Here is a 26,713-nt window from a genome sequence, read left to right on the forward strand (position 1 = left end):
TCGGTCACTAAAGTAGAAGACACTTTCCCAAGGTGCTGCACAGTGGGACTGAACTCAAAAACTTGTTGCAAAGCAAAGTTCTTAATCACACACCTATACCTGCACTAAAATAGTCAATAAATTCTAAATTTTATTTATCATAAAACATTCTAATGTCAAAATTTAATTAAATGGATTTAAATATATTCTTTTCTATTCTAGGCACAAGGCCCAAAATTTTGGGGGAGGGAGCCAGTCGATTAGATCGACCCCAGTACACAAATGGTACTTAATTTATCAACCCCAAAAGGATGAAAGGCAAAGTCGACCTTGGCAGAATTTGAACTCAGAACATAAAGACAGACGAAATACTGCTAAGCATTTCGCCCGACATGCTGTTTCTGCCAGCTCACAGCCTTAGATTTGAATATATTAAATAAACTTTAGAACGTACATGATTCCATGTTGCCTGGCTTAAGACTAATTCTAGAAGCTTCGGCATCTACCCCACTCAGCCAATCAGAGCCACTTAAAGCTGGTTCCCACAACACTCTGGTATCAGGAAACAGATCGTCTTGAAAGAAGTTACTCTGGAAAGAATGAAGAGAAAAAGGAACATTTGACTTATTACAGTAACATTTCTCAGAAAAAGGCTAAGACTTCAATAATAATAATAATAATATAATAATAATAATAATAATCCTTCCTACTAAAGACACAAGGCCTGAAATTTGGGGGGAGGGGACTAGTCGGTTACATCAACCCCAGTTTCACTTAATTTATTGACCCCAAAAGGATGAAAGGCAAAGTTGACCTCAGCAGAATTTGAACTCAGATCATGCAGACAGACGAAATGCTGCTAAGCATTTTGCCACGCATGTTAAAATGGTTTCAAATTTTGGCACATGGTCATCATATTTGGGGGAGGGGTTAAATTGATTACATTGACCTAGAAGTACTCATTTGGTGCTTATTTTATCAACCCCAAAAGGATGAAAGGTAAAGTCGACCTTAGCAGAATATGAACTCAGAACATAAAGACAAACGAAATACTGCTAAGCATTTTGTTCGGGGTGCAGGCCCCTAAAAATCCCTTGTGTATTATACTCAAGGGTGGACTATACTCGAGGATTTATGGTAAGTCTCTGGACTGTGGCCATCCTGGAATACCATCTTAAAGGGTTTTGGTCAAACAAATCAACACCATAACTTATTTTTATGTCTGGTGCTTATTCTATCAGTTTCAATTGCCAAGCTGTTAAATTACAAGGACGTAAACAAACCAACACCTTAAACAAAGAATGAATGATCATGGCTTGAATGCCTTTGTTCATAGGTTTGCTCAATGAGGGTTGAGCTGGAATTGAACAACAACAAGAACATACCTTGACTCGGGGAACTTTAAAGGAGACGGGTTCTATATGTGTCAATAACAACCTCCATGCATGAGCAAATTCCACTTGACTAACATCACATGCAATCTTTGGCAAGAAAGATATGGCTTGGTGCAGATTACTGAACCGACAGGGGCTCAGTTGATTTAAGTGAGGAGCTTCATGTGTTACTTCATATGTAAATATAGTTCCATCTCCCTGAAAGCAGAAAGGACAAGCAGAATAAATTATTATATTAGAAAACATAAGTAGATACAATTTAGAAATCATATAAGTTACAAATTCAGAAATACCTGAGAAGGGTTCGATAACCAACTGGAGGAGGGTCCTCCTAGGGTTAAAAACAGTAGTAACATCGATTCTTATGGAATAACCATATTGATGTGGCAATAAACATTACTTCTCACTATCTCTCTTTTTTCTCTTTTACTTGTTTCAGTCATTTGACTGCGGCCATGCTGGAGCACCGCCTTTAGTCGAGCAAATCGACCCCAGGACTTATTCTTTGGAAGCCTAGTACTTATTCTATTGGTCTGTTTTGCCGAACTGCTAAGTTACGAGGACATAAACACACCAGCAGCGGTTGTCAAGCAATGTTGTGGGGACAAACACAGACACACAAACATATACACACACACACACATATATATATATATATATATACATATATATGACGGGCTTCCTTCAGTTTCTGTCTACCAAATCTATTCACAAGGCTTTGGTCGGCCCGAGGCTATAGTAGAAAACACATGCCCAAGGTGCCACGCAGTGGGAATGAACTCGGAACCATGTGGTTGGTAAGCAAGCTACTTACCACACAGCCACTCCTGCACCTATACTTACTACTTTCATTTATTACAGAAATTTTCTAACTAGCTACTTTGCTTGTTGCAAAATCAGTGACTGATTGTCACTTAGTTTTCTATATATTGCCAGCTGGAGCAAATTACTGCTGTCTCTAGCAGATGGGTGTTCACCACTGGCAACTGGCACAAATAGCCCCAAACCATACATTCTGGTAATCCCATCAGCTGCTAGAACATGGTAGGGTTCGCTCCCCTGCTTGCAATATATATTGGGTGCAGACTGCATTGATGACCAGCTGGAGCAGGCCCCACCTGGGGTTAAAAACTGTAGTAATGTCGATTCCTAAGGAACAGTTATATTGATGTGGCGGTAAACATTACTTCTCAGTATAGTAACTACTTTTATCTCTTTTGGAGATTTTCTAACTAGAGACTTTGTTCTGTAAAATCTAGCACCAAATTAACATTTGATGTAAAGAAATAGAAAGTTTGAAATGCATAAAAGGAGAATTAAGAAATAAATTGCAACTTACCCGTCCAGTAACAAATAATGTAGAGCTGTCTTCATCATAATGAGGAACCAATATTGCAGGAGAAGAATCTAATTCAACTATGTCTAGTGGTGCTCCTAATTCCTGTGCATCATATAAAAATAACTTGCGCTGGCTCATTCTAAAGGAAAATGGAAAGAAAAAAAGGAAAATTCAACATCAAAAAAAGTTTGTAACAATGAACAACATACCTATAATTTAATTTGATTTGATTTTATTAATTTCATTTTGAGCACTTTTTCTATAGGTTGGCTGGAGATGTAAATTTAGGCATTCTCATATATTGCTAAATATATCATTCAAATGGAAAAGAAGACTAAACAACTGAATATATTTTATATTCTTCATAAACTTCAATGCAACACATTGCTTGAAAAATACTGATCATCTTATATACCAAAAACTTAAAAGAAATTAGATTTAAGATTTAAATAAAATATAGCAGTAAGTATGGAAAAGGATTTTACTTTTAATAATCATCATCCTCATGTTCATCATTTAATGTCTATTCTCTGTACTGGCATGAGTTGGACAGTCTGATCAGAGCTGGTAAGGCCAGGGATTGCACCAGGCTCCATGTTTTTTTTATGGCTGGATGTCCTTCCTAATGCCGACCACTTTACAGAGTGTACTGGGTGCTTTTTATGTGACACCAGTGCTTTTAACGTGACACCAGCACCAGTATCAATTCTGTTGTGGTGGGTGGATCTTATTGAGTATGGACAGGTCAACAGTCATTGTTTCTGACTTAGGCACAAAGCCAATAATTGTGGACAGTTAAGGTCAGTCAATGCCATCAACTAGAGTACTTGATTGGTGTTTCATTTATTAATCCCAAAATTTTAGGCATTGAGTGCCTAAAAGTAATCCACATTCCAAGCAATTATTCTTTTTCTTCACCTTCCTACACTTAGCAACTTCATTAAAAAGATGAGCTGTGGAATAATTCCAAATAAAAAGTGATCATACCCACTTTTGCTGACCATCCATGCTATTATTGCAAGCCTTAAGACAAGACCCCTCCAGCTTCCCTTCTACATAACTTGAAATTCTGCATATTAGTCTAAGTAATGGCTGTGTCAATCTGATCAGTCTGGAGGGATGCAAATGTCATGAGCTCTACCTCTCCTTCTTATATAATGAAAAAGTTATCATTTCCAATATCTAAAACCATTAACAAGCACCATCATCTTACTCAAAACCTAAAATTTGCCTTATTACAACATCAAAAGCATGATTTGATTAAACTTCAAATAAAATTGAAGGGGAACATAATTTGAATTATAAATCATTTGATTTGATAAAAGTAAAATTTTAAACAATTACAACTTACTTGTCAAAACCAGTAGCAACAAGGAATTTGCCATTTAGAGTCCATACAACTCTGGCTCCTCGGCTTCCGGAAGGACCTGTACCTTCCTGCAGAATAAGAAAATTACATAAAGGAAACCTTACTGTATGAATATACATATATATATATATATATATATATATATATATAATATATATATATATATATATATTTATATTAGAGGACTATTGACATATTATAAATTCATTAACATTATAATATAATATAATATATATATATATATATATATATTTATATTAGAGGACTATTGACATATTATAAATTCATTAACATTATAATATAATATAATATAATATAATATAACAAATAATTAAAACAAGTATATATCCTACAACTTGCTTCGATTCATATCCTTTGATTGAATAAATATATACATATATATAAAGGATAAAATTTTTTCTTTTAAATTTTATCAGTGGCCAGCATATAAAAATAGACTGATTAAGGTGAAATCATGTATATGATTATAATTAAGAGCATAGAAAAATATTTTTTCAAGCCTATGTGTTGAAAAATGCTAAATTGTCTCACCACTTTAAAAATCACAAAAATACACAGGTGTAATTTGTGATTTTTAAAGTGTTGAGACAATTTAGTGTCTATCTTCAGCATATAGACTTGGAAAAAATTTTCTATGCCCTTAATTATAATTATATATATATACATGCAGAGAGAGAGAAAAAGATGGAGGGAGGGAGGGGGAGAGAGACAGAGAGACAGGGAAGATGTATATGTATATATATATATATATGTGTGTGTGTGTGTGTGTATGTGTGTGTATACATGAATACCAGACATGGTAAGAACTAGTTTAAGATATCATCATCATCTTTTGATATCCAACGTTCATGCTGGCATGGGTTCGATGGTTTAACAGAATCTGATAAGCCAGCAGACTATGTTATACTCTAAGGTATGTATATAAACCTGCAACTTCATTTGCATTCAATGATGTAGACTAGCTATTCCTTTGGGGCAAATGCATACACTGTTCAGAGAGTGCGATTGGCTCTGTGCATGGCCTTTTCTCACTTTAAAAAGTTTCAAGTATAGGTATCACTTGATTTTGAACATTTCTATTAACATTTCTAGTGCATGTTGCATACTATCGCTAGCCATATCCCTCCAAAAAAGGCAAAACACTCAGTGAAAAGTTCCATGATGGAATGCATACATATATCTATATTGATGTGGGTGGTAGGCTCTTTAAACACTAACTGTTAGAAGAGTCCATCATTGCCACATCTGTGTATAAATGTGCAAATCTCCAGCAGGATTGGAATGCCACGTTTGTGCTACTTATTTATAAAAGAACAATAAAGGGATGGCATTGCTCAAAATCAAGTTGCAGCTATCATGTATATGCTGAGACACCCTTCGGTCATGACTGACCATGGGATTGCACCTAGAAAGTTACCCTCCCAGGCACAAGTCCGGACAAGTCCGTTTATGGAAGACCAGCAGTCGCCCATGCATACCGGCCTCCCCTCTCCATGCCACCAGTGTTATCCAAGGGAAAGGCAAAGGCCGATACAGCTTGGCACCTGTGACGTCATAACTCATTTCTACAGCTGAGTGAACTGGAACAACGTGAAATAGAGTGTCTTGCTCAAGAACACAACACGCAGACCAGTCCAGGATTCGAACTCACAACCTCACGATCGTAACTTGATGCTCTGACCACTGAGCCAAGCGCCTTCAATCATGTATATACATACACATAAATAGGTATTTAATTGATTACTTTATAACAATTTTACAAATTGATGATCATCTATTTTAACAAGGAAACTTATATGCAAAATATTATGAAGTGATTCTAGTGTCAGGACATGTTAGTTCCTTACATGTTGTCCGCAAGCCAGAAGTTTTAGTATCTTATCACTTAAACTTACAATAAGATTGTCATTAAGATCAGCTCTGTAATTAATTACCTTAATAGCTTCTGTAGATACACGAGGTTCATAAACACGTATTTTGCCATCTTTACATACTGTAGCACATTTCTTGCCACATGGACTCCAATCTAAAGTGAAAATCTGCAAAGAAAACAAAAAAAGTTTAGAACAAAAGAACAATCAATATCATCATGATTTAACAACCACTTTTCCATGCTTTGATGGGTCAGAAAAAAATTTGTTGAGAGAAACTTTCAACAGCCAAATGCCTGTCCTTGTTTTTAAGTCAGATAATATTTCTAATATCTGTGGAAAATAGGAAACAAACAACATCACTTTTATGATGGTGCTGCTTGTTTACAACATAATGTCAGGACAATGGTACTTGCAAACACACACACACACACACACAGATATACACAATGAGATTCTTTCAGTTTCTATCTACCAGATCCACTGGCAAGGGTATGGTCAACCCTGGCTATAGCAGAAGACACTCACCCAAGGTGCCATACAGTGAGCCTGAACCCAAGACCATAAGGCTGTGTGTGTGGTCACACACAGCCACATTGTCAATTCTGGAAAAATTCCAGTGAAAAATATGTTAGTATGATGGGCACCTAAAGACTTTTTCATGCAAGCTATCTCACCTACACACAACTCATGTAACAAGATTGAGATTACAAAGAAGACTGATGAATATTATTTTTGTTGTAGCCATTGATTGTAAACATAAAGGCTTAAACCAAGAAAGTCTGAGTTACAAATGACAATTATCATCATTATATTTTAACGTCCATTTCTCTAGGCTTGCACACGCACACATACACACATATACAGCAAGCTTCTACAGTTTCCATCTATTAAATCCACTCAGAAGGTTTTAGCTGGCTCAGGGCTATAATAGAAGACACTTGCTCAAGGTGTCGTACATTGGGACTGAACATGAAACCATCTGGTTAGGAAGTACGCTTTGTAACCACACGACCATGCCTGACCTATATGTATTGTAATTCAAAGTAATCCAGATACCATAAAAGAAAAATGTTAATTTAACATCATAAAAAACCTAACTCTAAAAGGTTTCACACAACACAGTTATACATCGACAAAACATTACCATTTTTATCAAACAATTTTCTAAACATAGAAACCAAAAACTAAACAAAGAAGATAGAAAGATATACTGCCATTTGGGCATTCTTCCATCTAGATCATGACCTGACTCCTTCTCATTCTAAACAAACTAAAGAATAGTACACAAACATATATTGTACAGAAGCTGGAACTGATACTAAAACTGAAGACCAAATACCAAATTAGCCATGTGAGAGCCATTGTTCATTCCTAAAAGCTATTCCACTCCAAAATGTTCTTCCAGCAACATAACCAAACTTACATATTACATCTCCAGCCCACTTACATCAGTGTCAGCCATCAAGAGAATCTCTACATGATCACTCAAACTTACTAGAAATAGCAGCCAAGTATAACAAACAAATACAAGTCATAACTCAAAATTTCAAAAGTCTTCTTCTTTTACTTGTTTCAGTCATTTTGATTGTGGTCATGCTGGAGCACCAACTTTAGTCGAGCACAACGACCCAGGACTTATTCTTTGTAAGCCTAGTACTTATTCTATCAGTCTCTTCTGCCGAACTGCTAAGTTACAGGGGATGTAAACACACCAGCATTAGTTGTCAAGCGATGTTGGGGGGACAAACACAGACACACATACACACATACATACATATATATATATATATATATATATACATATGACAGGCTTCTTTCAGTTTCTGTCAACCAAATCCACTCACAAGGTTTTGATTGGCCCAAGGCTAATGTAGAAGACACTTGCCCAAGGTGTCACACAGTGGGACTGAACCCAGAACCACATAGTTCATAAGCAAGCTACTTACTACACAGCCACTCCTATGCCTAATTATAAAAATCAATAAACATTGAATTTATTTTGGAATATCAAACCAAATTTTTGGCAATTCCTGAAAAATATTCAGAAAATATAAAATTAAGTATGATTTTCTACATATTCTCACCTGGCTAGTATGTCCTTTAAGCTCTATAACTGCTTCCTGAGTTGTCAAATCCCAGATTTTCACAGTCATGTCATAAGAAGCTGATGCAAGGATATCTTTGGCAAGTGGGTGGAAACGTACAAAATATATTTTTTCCTGATGACCTGGAAAAGACAAAGCATATAAGTTTTACTATTAAATTATTCAAATTCTAAGCAAAAATATAGGGTGATCCGAAAGTCTTGCCATCCCCTACTGAAAAGTAATAAGAACAATAGAGGAACAATATAATAATATCAAACACATGTACTTGTTTTAGCATATTCACTTTCATTGACGCTGACAGTCACACAGCAAGAAGGTCTGTATGAACACCATCATTTTGGTGGCACAAAATGATGTGATGCCATATCCTGTGTGATATTTTATGAAGCTGTGCTTTGATGATTGTGGCAAAGGCTGCCAAAACAGCGTCCTTCAACTGATGGGTATTCTGGTATCACACTTGTGAAACCCTGTCCTTGATAATAGAAAATTAAAGCAATATTTACAGCTGGTAACAAGACTTTCAGACCACCCTGTACAAATCAATCTCTTTATTTTAATACAAAATCTAAGTAGCTTGCTACAAATAATTAGTACAGTTTTATTTCCTTAAATCTATTTCTTTACTACCCACAAGGGGCTAAACACAGAGGGGACAAACAAGGACAGACAAACAGATTAAGTCGATTATATCGACCCCAGTGTGTAACTGGTACTTAATTTATCGACCCCGAAAGGATGAAAGGCAAAGTTGAGCTCAGCAGAATTTGAACTCAGAACGTAATGGCAGATGAAATACAGCTACGCATTTCGCCCGGCGTGCTAACGTTTCTGCCAGCTCGCCACCTTTATTTCCTTAAATCATCTCAGTCCTAGCTATGTGGTTAAAACACTCATTTTGCAACCATGTAGTTTAGGGTTCAGCCCCATGGAGTGGTACCTTATGTGACAGCTTTGGGATGACTAATGCTTTATAAGTGCATTTAGTAAGTGGTCAAAAGTATGGAAGCCTCTCATATATGTGCGTGTGTGTGCGTGCGTGTGTGTGTGTGTGTGTGAGATAGTTCCCACACCATTGCTCGACAACTAGTAGTGGTTTGTTTACATCCCCATAACTTAGCACTTCGGCAAAAGAGAGCTTTAAAACCATATCTTAAAACAAAAAAAAAACAAGTACTGCTTCTACGTAGTTACATAATGAAACAAGTAAAAGAAAAAAGAAAAACGGTATTTTATTTTATAACTCCAGGTGTCACAGGTAAGATGAGACAATGTGAAAAAACATGAATAGATGCTACATTGTTTGCTGTTTGACCCAGTTCAGATATTAGAACAAATGATTATGATTATGGTAATTTGGTAACTTGATGCATGCAAGAAAATATCTAAAGCTTTTATTTCAATACTAGAACACTACCAAATAACAATATTATAAATTCTTTTACATTTCAAATGTTATTTTATGTGACTATATCAACCATAACACTTTGTCTGATACTTATTTCATCAACATCAGACAAAGATGAAAGGTAGTCAGATAAGCATAAATGATAATAGAGGTAGACAGAAATAGCACAAAGAACTTTTGTTCAATGCACCATTTTTACCCCATGCCAGTACACACACACACACACACACATCTGTTTATATCTACAAAATTCACTCATAAGGCATTGGTCAACACATCTGCGTGTGTGTGTGTATACACCACCACCTTCTTTTTTCTTCAGCTGCCTATCATAGATCAACATTGATTGTTCTTATTCAGTAATCATCTCTGGTAGGCTTGCCATGTGGACAACAAAGCCTGCCCTTAATTTGCAGAAGCGATGATATCTGAAGCTACTTGACACAAAAGGGAAGTGACACCTCTCATGTGCCCTTTCATATTCTCTCCTGTTTCTACTCAATGGCTACAATTACAAGTTTCAACATTTGGTGCTATTCACTGCACTGCAAAGCCTTCTTCTCCCTAACGTTTGGGGAAATGCCAGAATTCTTCATATGTCTCTTCAGCATATCCCTGTATCACAACCTCTGACCACCACAGCTCCACTTGCCCTAAAGCACTTCAGTGTAGAAAACTGCTTTTGGAAGGATGTTGTCCTCCATCCATCAACCAAAATTACACCCACAAGGTATTATGTAATCCATTGTTCTAGTAGAAGACACTTCCCCTATATGCCATGAAGTTCCATCAAACCTAAAAGCATATTGTTACAAAGTGAACTTATTAACCATAAAGCCACATGTCTACAAGATGTAGGCAAAGAGAGGGTTTCAGTTTGCGACTTACATCCTTTATCTTTTACTTGTTCCAGTTACTGGAATGTGGACATGCTGAGGTTCTGCTGCAAAGGGAATTTTTAGTCAAACAAATTAATTAATTTTTAAACCAGGTACTTATTCTATTGGTCTTTTTTGCTGAACCACTAAGTTATGGGGATGTAAATAAACCAACACAGGTTGTCAAGCAGTGATTGGGAAGACACACATATTTTATATATACACAACAGGCTTCCACACAATTTATATGTACCAAATTCACTCATAAGGCATTGGTCAACCCAGAACTATAGTAGAAGACACTTGTCCAAGATGCCATGCAGTAGAACTGAACCTGAAATCACATGGTTGCAAAGAGGGGTTCTTAACAACGCAACCATGCTTGCACCTTATGAGAAAATGAGTTAAAAATAAATTTCAAATTAGTCATCCTGTTAGACATTGCTGGAATACAATTGCACTAAACATATCTTACCAATTAACATGAATTCTGGTTCGTTCACAGAGTCTTTCAAGCCACCTTCTGGAATGTTCCATACTCTAATTTTAGCATCATCACAGGCTGCAATGAAAAAGAAAATCTATGACATTAAAAGCAATAGAGGAATATTTTTTTCTCTTTCTAACATAGGCACAAAGCCTGAAATCTAGGGGACGGAGCCAGTCAGTTACATCGACCCCAGTATTTGAGTGGTGCTTATTCTATTGACCCCCAATAGGATGAAAGGCAATGTCAATTCTAGCAGAATTTGAACATAAAGCGAAAAGAAATGCCACTAGGCATTTTATATCAGCTCGCCACCTTAACAACAGAAAATGGGTAGAAAGCAATATTTATGAATAAAACTATGTAAGTGGTTGGATGCAGTCAAGTGTGACTTTAAAGGTTCTATTTCCTTGATTTCTATCATTAGCCACTCACATTCCTAAATAACACTGAAACACCACCACCCCACCCCAACTCCACCATATTATGCAACCTGACAACAAAAGACAGAATGGAAATGAGAATAAAAAATATAAAATAAAATAATATATAAGTAGATAGATAAATAAATAAATAAAAGACACAAATACAATTACAAACAGTGTAATATACAAACCCATATACACACACACAGGATACAGATATCAAACATACAGACACACATACAGATGTAAACACATGTGCAGATAGAGATAGTGTGGCTTGCAAAAGTCTACACCCACTTTGAAAATTTATATATTTTGTATAATTTAACAGGGAACAACACATTGTTTTCAATTCCAATGATTGTTAAATAATAAGCAGATCCATCACACTTTCCATTGATATAAAAATTACATTTTGAAAATTTCACACTGATTCTTAAAATCATATAATTTAGAAAAATGTCATTGCAAAAGTCTACACCCCACTCCCCACCCCAGATATTATACTGTGTTATCAGGTAGTTTGTCATTGATGTATAAAATCCAAAACAATCAAAAGTGATATGTGCGTTCTACCATAACAAACAAACTTAGCAAGTCTATTCGTTTGCTATATAAGGTGATTTAACTGCCTACAAAATAATTCACCACATGGTTTTTTGGTATGTTGGTCTTTGGCCTCTGACTGTAAACACAAGGTGTCCAACTCAGGAAAGAAAATGGGCAAGCCTCAGTCTCAGGAACTTAAAAACTTTACTATTCAAAAGTACAATGAAAATAATGGCTATAAAAAGATTGCAAAAACTTTAGAATTGCCCCTAAGCACTGTTAAAACCGTAGTTAAGAAGTGGTTAGTGCACAAAACCACTGCTACCCTACCAAGATCTGGGAGACCGAGCAAACTTACCAGAAGAACAAAGTCAAAACTGGTCCAGGAGGCAACCTCCAATCCTAGTGCCACACTGGAAGACTTGAAAGCTTTAGTTTCCAGTACTAGGACAGATGTCCATGCATCTACAATTTCCAGAGTATTGCACCGGTCTGGCCTGCAAGGGAGGGTAGCTAGAAAAAAGCCTCTTCTGAAGTCTATACACAAGCAAGCTAGGCTTAACTTTGCCAAAAGTCATATTAATGATTCCATGACCATGTGGCGAAAGATTTTGTGGTCAGATGAGACTAAAGTCAAGTTATTTGGAAAAAATACGAAACGCTATGTTTGGTGGAAAAAAGGCACTGCTCACCAACTTCATCACACCATCCCCACTGTAAAGCACGGCAGTGGCTCGATCATGCTTTGGAGCTGTTTTTCAGGTGCAGGGCCTGGAGAGTTGGTAACCATCCAAGGTATCATGGACAGTGTCAAGTACCAAGAAATATTGGAGACAAACCTGCTGAAGTCTACTAGAGCTCTGCACTTGGGTTGCAATTTCAAGTTTCAACAAGATAACAACCCCAAGCATGTGTCAAAAAGCACTAAAGCTTGGTTTGCTAGCAAGAAAATCCCAGTTTTGGAGCGGCCCAGCCAGTCTCCAGGCCTCAATCCTATAGAAAATCTATGGCAAGATCTAAAGCTGGCTGTGCACCAACTTTCCCCATCCAATCTGACACAGCTCAAGAAGTTCTGCCATGAAGAATTGCGAAAACTGTCAGCAAACCACTGTAGCGAGCTCCTGGAAGGCTATCCAAGGCGTCTGCAGGCTGTAATTGACACAGCAGGATCATCCACAAAGTATTAGCTGAAGACATTCCAAAGTGGGTGTAGTCTTTTGAAAAGACATTTTTCAAAATTATCTTTGTTTAAGAATCATCTTAAAATTTTTCAAATGTATTTTGTATATTAAATAAAAGTGTGATAGATTTTCATATTAAAACAAATTATTGGAGTTTAAAATATTAATTGTTCCTATCAAAATAAAATACATCCAGTTTCCAAGGAGGTGTTGACTTTAGCAAGGCACTGTAGCTAAAAACAGAAAGGGTAAAGACCCCCTTCGGTCATGAATGACCATGGGATTGCAACTAGAAAATTTCCCTCCAAAGCACAAATCTGGGCAAGGTTGTCCATGCATACCAGCCTCCCCACTCCATGTCACCAATGTCATCCAAAGGAAAGGCAAAGGCTGATACAACTTGACACCAGCGACATCGCATCTCATTTCTACAGCTGAGTGAATTGGAGCTATGTGGAAATAAAGTGTGCTGTTCAAGCACACTACAGAGAACTTAGCCAGGAATCGAACTCACTACCTTGTGATTGTGAGCCCAACACTCTAACCACTGCCTTTAATCATAGATTTCCTTAACCAGTGGAATAAGACCAACTGAATTCAGACATTCTACCTGGTAACATATTACCTGTCAAGATAGTGACTTACAATGCATACCAGTAGGGTTTGAGTCATTTTGGAGATGTTGATTTCATACTAACTTATTTTATAATAGACATTTTAATACTTCTTTTATTTTAAAGTTTCTTTCATTCTCTGCCTCCCTATCTCTCTCTCTCCTTCCTCTCTGTAATCCTCTCTTTCGCTGTATGCTTTTATTCTTTTACTTGTTTCAGTCATTTGACTGTAGCACTGCTGAAGCACTGCCTTTAGTCAAGCAAATCGACTCCAGGACTTATTCTTTGGAAGCGTTGTACTTATTCTATCATTCCATTTTGCTGAACTGCTAAGTCATGGGGACATAAGCACACCAGCATCAGTTGTCAAGTGATGTTGGGGAGACAAACACAGACACACAAGCATACACACACACACACACACACATATATATATATGTATGTATGTATATATGTATGTATGTATATATACACGACAGGTTTCTTTCAGTTTCCATCTACCAAATCCATTCACAAGGCTTTGGTTGGCCTGAGGCTATAGTAGAAGACACTTGCTCAAGGTGCCACGCAGTGGGACTGAACCCAGAACTATCTGGTTGGGAAGCAAGCTACTTACCACACAGCCACTCCTGCATCTATATGTATGTTTCAGCATGTGTGTGTGTGTTTGCCTCCAGTGCCAAAAAGTACTGTTGCTAAAACAGGCTCAATGTTCAGATAGCCATGTCAAACCACCAGCATCCAAACATCCGTACCCAAATGTCTTATTCCAATGCCAGTAATTATTTCTTTTAAATTAGCACATGAGTCCTATCTACAGAGATGGGAGAGATACTCAGCTGAATAGATAAAAAAGAAACATTTCTGGTACTCATTTTACTGACTCCCAAGGAATGAAATGCACGGTGAAACATGGTATAATTAGAACTCTGAACATAAATAGATAAGACAAAATGCAATAAAGAATTTATTTAGGCACTCATCCATTCCTTTTAAACTATCACAGATGATACATTGTGAAATAAATTCTTAAACACAGCCATGCTTGGCCCATATAAATAATTACCGAACTTTTTGATCAGTTCAAATATGTTTGGGATATATTTGACTAGTAAAAGAGACCATATTTCACTACAATTTGCCAGGGAGAAAAATCCTCACTTTTGGCAATAGGTGTAATATGCAAAAAATACTCACTATGGACTAATATATGCATTTCAAGAAGTAACTTGAAATGCATATATTAGTCCACAGAAAAAAACTTAGTGTTTTATACCTTTTGCATAAGGCAAGAATTTTTTCCTCTGGCAAATCGCAGTATAAATGGCCTTTTTACAAGTCAGCTATGTCCCAAACATTTGAACTGATCAAAAACTTATTTTTATTTCACAACAGCATTTTGCATGCCAACCATGTAAATAATTATATTTCAATACATACCAACAACTAGTCTTTGATCATTAAAAGGGTCCCAAACAAAATCTGTAACATTAGTGCCATGTTGAAGACTTGGAATTCCACAATCTGGTAAACGGCAGGGTTTATTCAACTATATTATAATAAAGAAATTAGATGCAAAATCAGATTCTTATAATGAACAAACGAAAGTAAATTATGGTTGCAATACAAAAGAGGATTGTGTATGTGTGTATGTGTGACTGTGTGTGCAAATTACATTATATCTGAATAAATACATATAAAATACCTCTAAAGAGTATATTTAAATTTTAAGTAGATGTCAGTCTATTCCCAAAATGTAAACCATTAAACCAGCACATGTGCACAGCAGCCCACCCACAGTGACAGTAAATTTCACCTGATAGTAGTTGTATGAAACCACTGGGTATTGGTTTGAAATTACCTGCTCACTTATACATTGTTTTTTGTTGTTGTTTTTTAATTCAGATATAACTAATAACAGAATTACACTGGTATGCATGCAGCACACTTGTACACAAAGCAATGTTACTTTGGGCTTCTGAATTACACTGAAAATTAGTTGAAGTAATAGTAGTAATAGAGTCAGAATATACTGTATGCTTTAAAAAATAACATCTTTTATAACTGATAAATAAAATTATAATGGAAAAAAAATCTGCTTAATTTACCCTCACTGTGCTTATTAACTATGTCCCACAAGCTAGTGAAGTAACATGCTAATCATGTGCAAATTGGTTCTCATAACCTCTTTCAACTGGTTACTAAAAATAAAATGTACTCCACTCTTCAAAGCAACTTAACTCAGTTCCCATGTCTCAGAGTTAATGACATAATCATAAAGGCATAGAAAAGAGAGAGAGGTTTACCTCAAATATTGCAACACAACCTCCAGTAGTAGACAATGGAACTGCGCATCTTTTTTGATTTACTTGAAACAAATCGCTCTCACCAGGAATGTTCCTTGATAAATTTTTTAAATTTTCAATATGATGTTCCTTGTTCAGTGTGGTAGCTTTGAGGTGTTTAAATTTCAGTTGTCTAATATCTGAAGGTAAAAATATGATGATGATGATGAATTCCAATATTTTAAATCCAGGTTTGTCCCCGTTAATGGGGGTGGCTACCTCACTCATACAGCAACTGCTCTCACACCATCTCACCATCTTACCTGGTTTTGGGTGTCCTCCTACTTCAAGCCAATCCTCCCAATCTCCTCTCCCAATCTCCTCTTCCACCCATCTCCTCCACACTTTCTTTGGTTAATCTCGCTTTTGAGGTTCATTCACTTTAAACTCAAGCACTCTCCTCAGAACACGATCCTCATCCCTCCTCAACACATGTCCATACCACCGCACTCCATTCACCCTTGCCAGCTATTCCACCAATCCCTCCAACCCCAGCATCCCCATCAAGTTTTCAGCCTTCCTTTTATCCAATAGTTTTACACCACAATTTGCTTTCACTATTGCTCTCTCAGTCCTTCTCAAAATTGCCATTTCGCTTTCCCATATCTCACTCCTATACAGCATTGCAGATCTCCCATAACTCCGATAAACCCTTCCTTTCATCTTCAAGGAGAACCTTTTCCCATATAATAAGGCTCCACATTCCCTGAACTTCACCCAGCCACGTCTTGCTCTTGCTGTCACAGCTGCTTCACATCCACCACTTACATCCACCCTATCTTCCAAATAACAAAACCCTCTCACTGTTTCCACCTTGTCACATAGCGTTTCCACTGGTTCTGGCAGCTCCTTTCTCACATCTTCCACAAATAAAATCTCTTGCCAGTCTTGGGGTCACCTTCATTTTTGTACATCTACCATGAATCCATTTCCCACATTTTGTACACAACACCACATTTGCCATTACCTTTTTCCTTCATACACCACATGGATCTACCTTACTCACTAACACTTCTCCTTCCACCCTGCTCACCATCACGTTTGTCTTCCCGGGGTTTACCTTTAAACCCTTGCTTTCAAACGCCTTCTTCCATTTCTGAAACTTCTCTCTCAATCCCTCCATCATCTCATTCATCAGAATAAGGTCATCTGCACATAGCATCTCCACTATCAATCGCTCTCTTGCATTCTCCGTCACCACATTAACCACTATTGCAAACAACAATGGTGAAAACACAGATCCCTGATGCATGCCAACTTTCACTGCAAACTTCACCAACAGCTCAGATCCAACTCTTGTCTCTACCCCTTCATACAATCTCATCACTGTCCTCAAAATTACCTTTAGTACACCTCTGTTCCTCAATGCCCACTCAATCACCTTCCTTGGAACCCTATCAAATGCCTTCCCCAGATCAATGAAGCACATGTACAACTCCTTCTCCTTATTTCGGTATTCCTCTTGCAATCTCCTTACAATGAACACTGCATCTATTTTCCCCTTTCCTGGCAAAAAACCAAATTGCATATTGCCCACTCCACTACTTCTTCCCAGCTAACCCTCTCCACTGGCCCCTTCACCACAACAGCTTCCACCCTCTGATCCCATTCATTCTCCTCATTCATAATTCCCTCCATATGCTCTTTCCAAACTCTTCCCCTGTCCTCCTCACTAAAATTCAACCTTCCATCACTCCCATTCATACGTCTTCTTCCTTCAACATCTCTTACATTTTTTTTCATTTAATTTCATAAACCTAAACACTCTACCTGGGTTCTCATTCAACGCATTCAACTTCTCCTCGGCCTCACATCAAAAATAATCACATCAAATTATCACTTAATTACTAAAAAGCATATAGAATCTCACAAGTCAACAATTGTAAAATTGACGTATCTCTCACAATAGTTATTCCCATCAACATATTTTGTTGTTGTAATCGCTAAGATTATAGAAGCCTTTTATAAACTAAAGGTCATAATCATAGAATTTAATCTTAGTTTCCAGTGAAGTATTTTGGTGCAATCTTTCCATTTTCATTAAATATTGTGCAGCCTTACCCATTGCACTAAATAATGTCAATAATGGCGGATAATCACAGAATATAATAAATGATAATCCACACAGCTATGTGAAGAATTTTTCACATGTTCAAATCACAAGGTTTTCCTTCACATGTTGAAAAATACTGTTTTTCAATTTTTGAAATATTTTACCTATAGCTGCAAGTCTACTACTCATCTTGACTTCCCAAATGGCAGATCTTTGTGGGAAAAGGTTATTCTCAGAATTACTTTAGAGTAATAAATCTTAGTCAAACCAAATAATGTAGTTCCACAGTAATGTATTTATACAAAGAAAGCCAAAGTTACAAAATGTCTTTTACCTCTACAAAACTTATTGAAGTAAATAAACACGATAAATAGAGTTGATCACATGACTACAAGACTGAGTCACATGACAGTGTGTAAATCATATAAAGCATTTGATGGTATCAAGTGGATGCTACAACTTCCTTCTTGCATACTTTGAAGCTACTTTCTAGATAGTGTTTCTTTATCTTAGTCTTTTCACACTAAGTAATTCTTCTACATCATCATCATCGTTTAACGTCCGCTTTCCATGCTGGCATGGGTTGGACGATTTGACTGAGGACTGGCAAACCAGATGGCTGCGCCAGGCTCCAATCTGATCTGGCAGAGTTTCTACAGCTGGATGCCCTTCCTAACGCCAACCACTCCAAGAGTGTAGTGGGTGTTTTTTTACGTGCCACCGGCACGAGGGCCAGTCAGGTGGTACTGGCAACAGCCACACTCAAATGGTGCTTTTTATGTGCCACCTGCACTGGAGCCAGTCCAGCGGCACTGGCAACGACCTCACTCAAATGTTTTTTCATGTACCTCCAGCACAAGTGCTAGTAACGCAACGCTGGTAATGATCACACTCGAATGGTGCTTTTTACATGCCACCAGCACGGAAGCCAGTTTGTTGCTCTGGCAACGTTCATGCTCATATGGTACTCTTAGCACTCCACTAGCACGGATGCCAGTCATCGAATTTGATTTCGATTTCAATTTCAATTTCACTCGCCTCAACATGTCTGGCTCTTCAACAAATTTTGGTATGTGAACCAATTCACCCATGTCAAGGCTGACAGGGGCCCAAGCCTGAATTACTGAGTGTCTACCAAAAGGATCATATTGAAGAGAAGAGAAGGTGACTAAATGGACAGCCCTGCTTACTCTCATCTACATGTCAAATTCATCATTGAAATTATCACACATCCTGCTTTGAGCATTGCATTACATAAAATAAAATTACTCTTGATAGACATTCATCAACATCTAATAAATAAATTATTGAAAATAACTGAATAATTAAATAAAGATGCGTAGAATAATGATGATGGGCGTAGGAGTGGCTGTGTGGTAAGTAGCTTGCTTACCAACCACATGGTTCCAGGTTCAGTCCCACTGCATGGCACCTTAAGCAAGTGTCTTCTACTATAGCCTCGGGCCAACCAAAGCCTTGTGAGTGGATTTGATAGACGAAAACTGAAAGAAGCCCGTCGTACATATGTATATGTATATATATATATGTATGTATGTATGTATGTGTGTATATGTTTGTGTGTCTGTGTTTCTCCCCACAACATTGCTTGACAACCGATGCTGCTGTGGTTACGTCCCCGTAACTTAGCGGTTCGGCAAAAGAGACTGATAGAATAAGTATTAGGCTTCCAAAGAATAAGTCCTGGGGTCAATTTGCTCGACTAAAGGCTCTGCTCTAGCATGGCCACAGTCAAATGACTGAAACAAGTAAAAGAGTAAAAGTATGATGAGTTTCTTAATGTTGCAAAAGCTAAGATGTCTCTCTATAAGGAATTATTTAATTTGAATTCATTTAAATAACAAACAACTTACTTATAAAACGTGATGGAGTGGAAACGGATTTTTTGGCTGGCACAGTTTTTTCTGGAGTTTCTTCTTTTACTTTACCTTTGCACTAAAATATTGAAAATATTATGAAATACAAAATTATCTTTTATAATAATTGATTAATAATTCTAACAACTGAAAAATATCTACCATATAGTTCAATGCAATTGCTTTCCTTTATTAGATATTTGACATAAATTATTAAAAAGCTTACATTAAGATAAACAATAGAAATATTTCAACTGTGTTTCGTATTCATCATCACCATCATCATGGTCCATTTTCCATGGTGCCATAAGTTAGAGAGCTTGATGTGCAGGCAAGTCAGAGGGTTGCACTTAGCTCCAGTCATCTGTTTTGGTATGGTTTCTATAGCTGGACACCCTTCCTAATGCCAACCACTTTACTGAATGTACTGGGTGCTTTTTACATGATGCCGGCACTAGTGTTCTTTACATAGCACCAAGAATACAATTCTGTTTATTAAAAAGGAGCAGAAAAGCATTAGCTCCTGGAGATGCTCAGCAGCAAAAATGGTACAATAAAGGCCTAAATGTCTTGTGGCTTACAGACATGTCTCCTCAGATCCTGAGTTCAAATCTTGCTGAGGTTGATGTGTGTGTGTACGTGCATGCGTGTGTCCTTGCCTTGACATCATGTAATTGTTGTAAATGAACGTTATTCATTTCCATGTGAAAACAGGTCTGGCCATGGAGAAATATTACATTGCTTGGAAAGTGATAAGGGTTGGCAACAGAAAGGGCATCCGGCCATAGAAAATCTGCTTTGGTAAGCTCTGCCTGACTCATGCAAGCATGGAAACGTGGATCTTAAAGCAATGATGATGATGACAACAATAATGATAATGTACACCAACTACATGAAAAATGATTCTTTTATACAATTTATTTAAGGAAGTAACTGGAATAAGATGATATAAAAAAGAAATCAAACTTACAATTTTATTCTCAATTGCTCCATTGGGAACTTTTGGAGTTTCAGACAGACATTCTTTCCCGTCCTTTTTACTATTGCACTCAGCTTCTATTTTAGAAGCTTTCCCATCTGCCTCAGTAGAATTGTCCTCTGTGCAAGATGAATTTGAAGGAGTAGCTTCATTATCATTTTTCATTGAATCTTCATTTTCTGAATCTTTAGTTTCTCTTACTTCTTCGGATAAGCTGTTTTTAGTTTCTTCCATAGAGTTACAAGATTTTCTAGTCTGCTGAGAATGTTCAGTTTTAGTATCTTCAGCAACTTTATTGTCAGAAAATACATCATTATCTTTCTCTTCATATTTTTTTGAATCTAAAACACAGTTGCCTTTTTGGAATTTTCGTTGTGGTGGTGGAGAATGACTTAGTTCTATGGCTGCATTCAAACTGTCAATTTTCTGCATAATAGTTTCACTTGCTCGACGTTGGCTTTTTGGAGTTAATGGACCTTTTACCTTGCTGTTTTCTGTAGAAGAATTTACAGTTGATTCCTTGTTATTTTCAGTAGAATTTACTGTTAATTCCTTATTGTTTTCAGATAGATCATTTGCTGGTTTGCTTTTGTTTTCAGTACAAGAATTTATGGTTGATTCCTTATTGTTTTCAATAGACAAATCAGCTGTTGATTTCTTTTCATTTTCAGCAGAAGAATCACATTTTAATAACTTCTTTTCTTTAGAAGGATCAACTGAGTCACTGGCATTAGTAATAGAATTAGAACCTGGTGCATTAAGATTGTGAGCTCTGAGGGTTAATGGTGCTCTTTTACTTGGATTTAGATCCATAAGTTCCAACTGGAAAACAAAAAGAAAAACTGATTTTATTTCTGATGATGGGTTATGTTGTTTGAACAAAGAGGATTTAAAGACTATGAGATATGGAATTAATATGGATCAAGTATATTGGAGATTATCACATCTTTGGATTTATTTCTTAAATCTTCTATATCACTCAGTAATAATGTTCTATTAACACCAACACCACTAGTGATGTGCCATTTTTCTAAGATAGCATAAAAAAAAAATGATGGTGCTATAACTACTCAGACCTATTCAAATGGGACATAAGATTCATTGTGATATATAAAAGTAAACTATTTTTTTTCAATGATTTGTAAATTTTACCTGGCTTCACCCCATGTTGTGAATGGTGTGAAGCTAGGTAAAATTTACAAACATTGAAAAATAACAGACTTTACTCTTATACCTAAACTTGGGTGAAAGTTTTATTATATTTTTATTACAAACTAGCAGTATCGCCCAGCGTTGCTCGGGTTTGTAAGGGAAATAACTATATAAGCATTTTTAGAGATGTAAAGTATAATAGCCATCTCAATATGGCTAACCACAAGGGTGGGGTGTTACTGTAGCTTTTTACGTTCTGAGATTTAATAATAAATTTTTAGAGATTTACTTCCCTTATATATGCCAAAAATGCATTAAAAATGGGAAAATTGATGGTAATTTTTTTTTAAATCGTAGACTCATCGTAGACGCGCGCTTATACCCAGAAGGGCTCGATATGAATCACGACTATAAGATACCCGGTTTTTGTTAAACTGCACCGCAAAATGTGGGAGTAGTTAGGAATCTAAATCGTAGGAGACAGACAGCACACAACCTTACTTTTATATATAAAGATTTCCCCATAACAAAACTAAAAAAATAGCTGAGAAAAAAATAATGTATAATAATAATATAGAAATAAAAGCTAGGCAAAAAGATATTTATTTAATTAATAGTAAAAAGTAAACAAATTACTGTAATTAGATGTTGTTGTTAAACCCTAAATCAGTCCTAATTGAACAAACCTATAATAAAAGACTTTCCAGCCTTATTATAAAGGAATGGTGCACCAAGAACTAAACCTGTCCTATTTAAGATGGTATGGTGTGATTTGAGAAATGTCAATCAGATATTTCTAGCAGGTCAAGTAACCACACTTCATTAGCTTGATACTTTGATTAAAGAAGACAAGCAATATAAATCATAAAACAAGATTAAATTATGTTACCCCCAGTAGGCTACATTTCAATGATTATAACAAGTAAAAGAATTAAAGAATTTTTTTTTGCAAATTCCTAACTTCTTGAAAAATTGCATAAAATCATGGATGAAGTTGAAACTTACCGGTTTGTTTTCTCCTGCTAACCACTCAGAAGCTTGCATAGATGGTTGCCCATTAGGGACTTCTGGGAAAATATCAGCATGGTATTCTCTATAGGACTAAAGACAAAATAAAATATTCATATATTTACCATTTATAGTACCACATTACTATAAAGAAGTAGAAATATCAAAGAAAGAGAAAGGATAAATTTTTTAAAAATATAGTTAGTGGACTTGAATTACATTTCTTTTGATAAAACTAGATAAGAGCAACATTTAAAATAGTAGCTAGGTTGTCAATGTTTCTCAACCATTTTATTACCCAAGGACCCCTTGGATCCCAAGTTTACTCAGATGAACCTTCAATGTTTTACTTGTTTTCCTCTTTTACTTGTTTCAGTCATTTGACTGTGACCATGCTGGAGCACCGCCTTTAGTCGAGCAAATCGACCCCAGGACTTATTCTTTGTAGGCCTAGTACTTATACTATCGGTCTCTTTTGCCGAACCGCTAAGTTACGAGGACGTAAACACACTAGCATCAGTTGTCAAGCGATGTTGGGGGAGACAAACACAGGCACACAAACATATACAATCGAAATCGATCAACATCAATGAAAATTGTAGCTGTGATACCAGTGCCAGTAGCACATAAGAGAACCATCCGAACGTGGCTGTTGCCAGCGCTGCCCCTACTCTACTGGCCTCTATGCCGGTAGCACGTAAAAAGCACCATCCAATCATAGGCGTTGCCAGCCTCGCCTGGCCTCCGTGCCAGTGGCATGTAAAAAGCACCATCCGATTGTGGCCATTTGCCAGCCACGTCTGGCACGTAAAAAGCACCCACTACACTCATGGAGTGGTTGGCGTTAGGAAGGGTATCCAGCCATAGAAACATTGCCAGATCAGACTGGGACTGGTGCAGCCTTCTGGCTTCCCAGACCCCAGTTGAACTGTCCAACCAATGCTAGCATGGAAAGCGGATGCTAAACGATGATGATGATGATATATATATATATATAATATATATATATATACGACAGGCTTCTTTCAGTTTTAGTCTACCAAATCCACTCACAAGGCTTTGGTCGGCCCGAGGCTATAGTAGAAGACACTTGCCCAAGGTGCCACGCAGTGGGACTGAACCCGGAACCATGTGGTTGGTAAGCAAGCTACTTACCACACAGCCACTCCTACGCCTATATAAAAAAGAAATCGTATATAAAAAAAAATTGTATATAAAAAAATCCTATTATATTTTTATAATTAGATATTATTAGGAACTGTATAAAAAAGATAAAAAATTTTGTATATTGTAGAAGTATAACTAATTTATTGCAGATAAATCTTAACAACAAAATCTTGTATGGACCCTGCTCCCCAGGGGCCATGTGGGCTCTGGTTGAGAATAACTGAGCTAGGTAAATACAGACAAATCAAAGGTGAATGCTGAATGATCAGAAAAAACCCAAAACTTTATAGTTATTTATTCACTCTTTCTCATCAAATTGTGAAGGCGCACATGTTTGCAAGATCATGACTTCAATTCCTGGATTGGGCAGCGTGTTGCGTTATTGAGCAACACACTTCATTTCACATTGCTCTGGTCCACTCAGCTATAAATGAGGAGCCCTGTGATGAACTGCTGCCCTGTTCTGAGGGAATATTATAATCTCGATTGCTTATAAACCATGGAAACCAGATAACTGGCCCTGTGAGTCCTTGAACCCAAGACAGTAATGTCCATTTTACTACATCAAAATACATTTCTTTGAAAGATTAACATCTTATATGTTTTCTACTATATTCATAAGCACAAGCATGACCAAGTGGCTAGAAATTTCACTTCCCAACCATGTGGCTTCAAGTTCAGTCTCATTGCACAGCAACTCTAGCCTTTGATTGGCATGTTGAAGCTCTAGAGTGAAGTGATTTAGTGTTGGAGGTGTTTAGTGCAGAATCAGAGAGTGAGACACAATAGTGATTATGTGATTCAGAGTAGCAGATATTACCTGTGGTAGAAAAAGCAGGAAAGTAAAAACAACACATCAATAAGTCTACTGCTTGAATGTATAGGTGAAGTGGGTTTGGGGTAAGGTCTAGCAAACTTGCAGCAATGCTGTTCCAGGTGAGAAAGAAGAGAAAGAGAGAGAGGGAAGACAGACAGAGAGAGAGAGATGTTATTTCAAATGTTAATTTAAATGAAGATTATGTCTTAAACATATGCAAAAGAAGGAATGAAAGTTAACTTACTTTCCTGGGAACAATGTAAGGTGTTGGAATGATTGCATTTTTAATCAGAAGAATCAGTCTGTTTATCTCTCCTTTCATGACATCTAATGCTTGTTTTGGGACCACAGCAGCTCCTTTGATTTGTTCTGTACGATCAGCAGCCACTGTAAACAAAGAACATCAGGTGGACTTGAAATACAGAAATAACCACATTGTTTAATGCATATAGTGTGAATCTGTTCTAATAATGGGGGTAGTTAGAGAAAGATACAGAGGAGATAATAAATATCGCCAGGTAAATATGGATGTTCTGTTAGATATGAACAAGAGTCACTTTGCACCAAAAGCCAATATGAAAGTTTCTCTCATGCTATCTATCACAGTAAAGTTTGTTTTAACAATTTCCTCTTTACTGTCTTTGTCATTAATATACATTTTTTAATTAAAGAGAGAAAGAGAAGGTAGGAAGCACCATTGAATCTAACAAAGTATATTAATCAAGTAATTAGAGTTAAGTCCAACTTGGTGCCTTGGGGCTTTTCTTTTTGTGTCATTTCTAAATATGACTTAGAGAAGCATTATCATTTGAAATAATTTCGAAAAGTACTAGTTTTAAATTAGTTATGTTTATATAAGATATATGAACAAACAACTTTAGTCTACTAATATTTAAATGTATCTGTTTTGTAAACTACTTTCCATGTGATTAACCCTTTCATTACCAACCCAGCTGAAACCGGCTTTGGCTCTGTGGTACAAATGTCTTGTTTTCATAAGTTTTGAATTAAAATCTTCCACCAAACCTTAGTCACAATTTATGTTCCTAACACTAGCTTAATGATAACTGAGTTATTTTACTAAATTCTTTGTTATATCTAAAATAATTGAGAGAAACACAGAGCATTTCAAAATAAATACAGTAATGAAAGGGTTAAATGGAAAATTTCACTGTTTGTTACAGGAGAAAACTAGAAAGTGAAATGTCTACTTCCTTAGAGAAGTTGTGGATTTTGAGAAAAGCAATATTCACATTCACATAAACATAAATACATATATACAGCCATATAAATACTTTTAAAGTAAACTTGAAAACAAACCGTCGGTAATATGTGGTGTCCGGTCAGTATATTCCAGAAATCTCAGTGTATTATCTCCCTAAATGTGAAATAAATAACAAAAAATTGAGAAATGTTAGAAGATGGTAATGATGGAGAGAAAAACTGAATTGAAGTAGTAGGAATAATAAATAGATGCATGACCACAATGTGCACTGGGATGGTTCAATAAGCATTTGAACTTGAGCTCATTTTAATGGACAAAGATAAGAAACTCTCAAGAGAAAGTCTTCGGAGAAGAAACCCCATTCAGGCAGGTGTTTTCACCCATAACTTCTTACACTCTAAGGGGACCAGGCCACATCCAGGTCATGACTGTTGGATGCCCTTCTGCTGACACATTTTAACCACTTG

The 26,713-nt window shown here is 36.6% G+C and overlaps 1 protein-coding gene across 2 annotated transcripts in view; it reads right to left on the reverse strand.

Annotated features, from left to right (window-relative positions):
- The window catches only part of LOC115214296 (coronin-7), a 150,358-nt gene that overhangs the window by 14,654 nt on the left and 108,991 nt on the right, over nt 1-26,713 (reverse strand). For both annotated transcript variants that reach the window (XR_003881888.2, XM_029783449.2), the window contains exons 11-24: nt 26,342-26,399; nt 25,266-25,408; nt 23,035-23,130; nt 20,869-21,699; nt 19,896-19,977; nt 15,933-16,111; nt 15,067-15,175; nt 10,846-10,932; nt 8,061-8,203; nt 6,037-6,141; nt 4,064-4,149; nt 2,713-2,851; nt 1,365-1,571; nt 434-569 (exon numbers count right to left, since the gene is read on the reverse strand). Coding sequence is in view for 1 of the 2 variants with exons in the window: in XM_029783449.2 (XP_029639309.1) it covers nt 434-569; nt 1,365-1,571; nt 2,713-2,851; nt 4,064-4,149; nt 6,037-6,141; nt 8,061-8,203; nt 10,846-10,932; nt 15,067-15,175; nt 15,933-16,111; nt 19,896-19,977; nt 20,869-21,699; nt 23,035-23,130; nt 25,266-25,408; nt 26,342-26,399 (2,401 nt within the window). In the remaining variant the exon portion in view is untranslated. The remainder of the gene's footprint in view (nt 1-433; nt 570-1,364; nt 1,572-2,712; nt 2,852-4,063; nt 4,150-6,036; nt 6,142-8,060; nt 8,204-10,845; nt 10,933-15,066; nt 15,176-15,932; nt 16,112-19,895; nt 19,978-20,868; nt 21,700-23,034; nt 23,131-25,265; nt 25,409-26,341; nt 26,400-26,713) is intronic.

Source organism: Octopus sinensis, linkage group LG7 (genome assembly GCF_006345805.1).
Source record: "Octopus sinensis linkage group LG7, ASM634580v1, whole genome shotgun sequence".
NCBI lineage: Eukaryota > Metazoa > Mollusca > Cephalopoda > Octopoda > Octopodidae > Octopus > Octopus sinensis.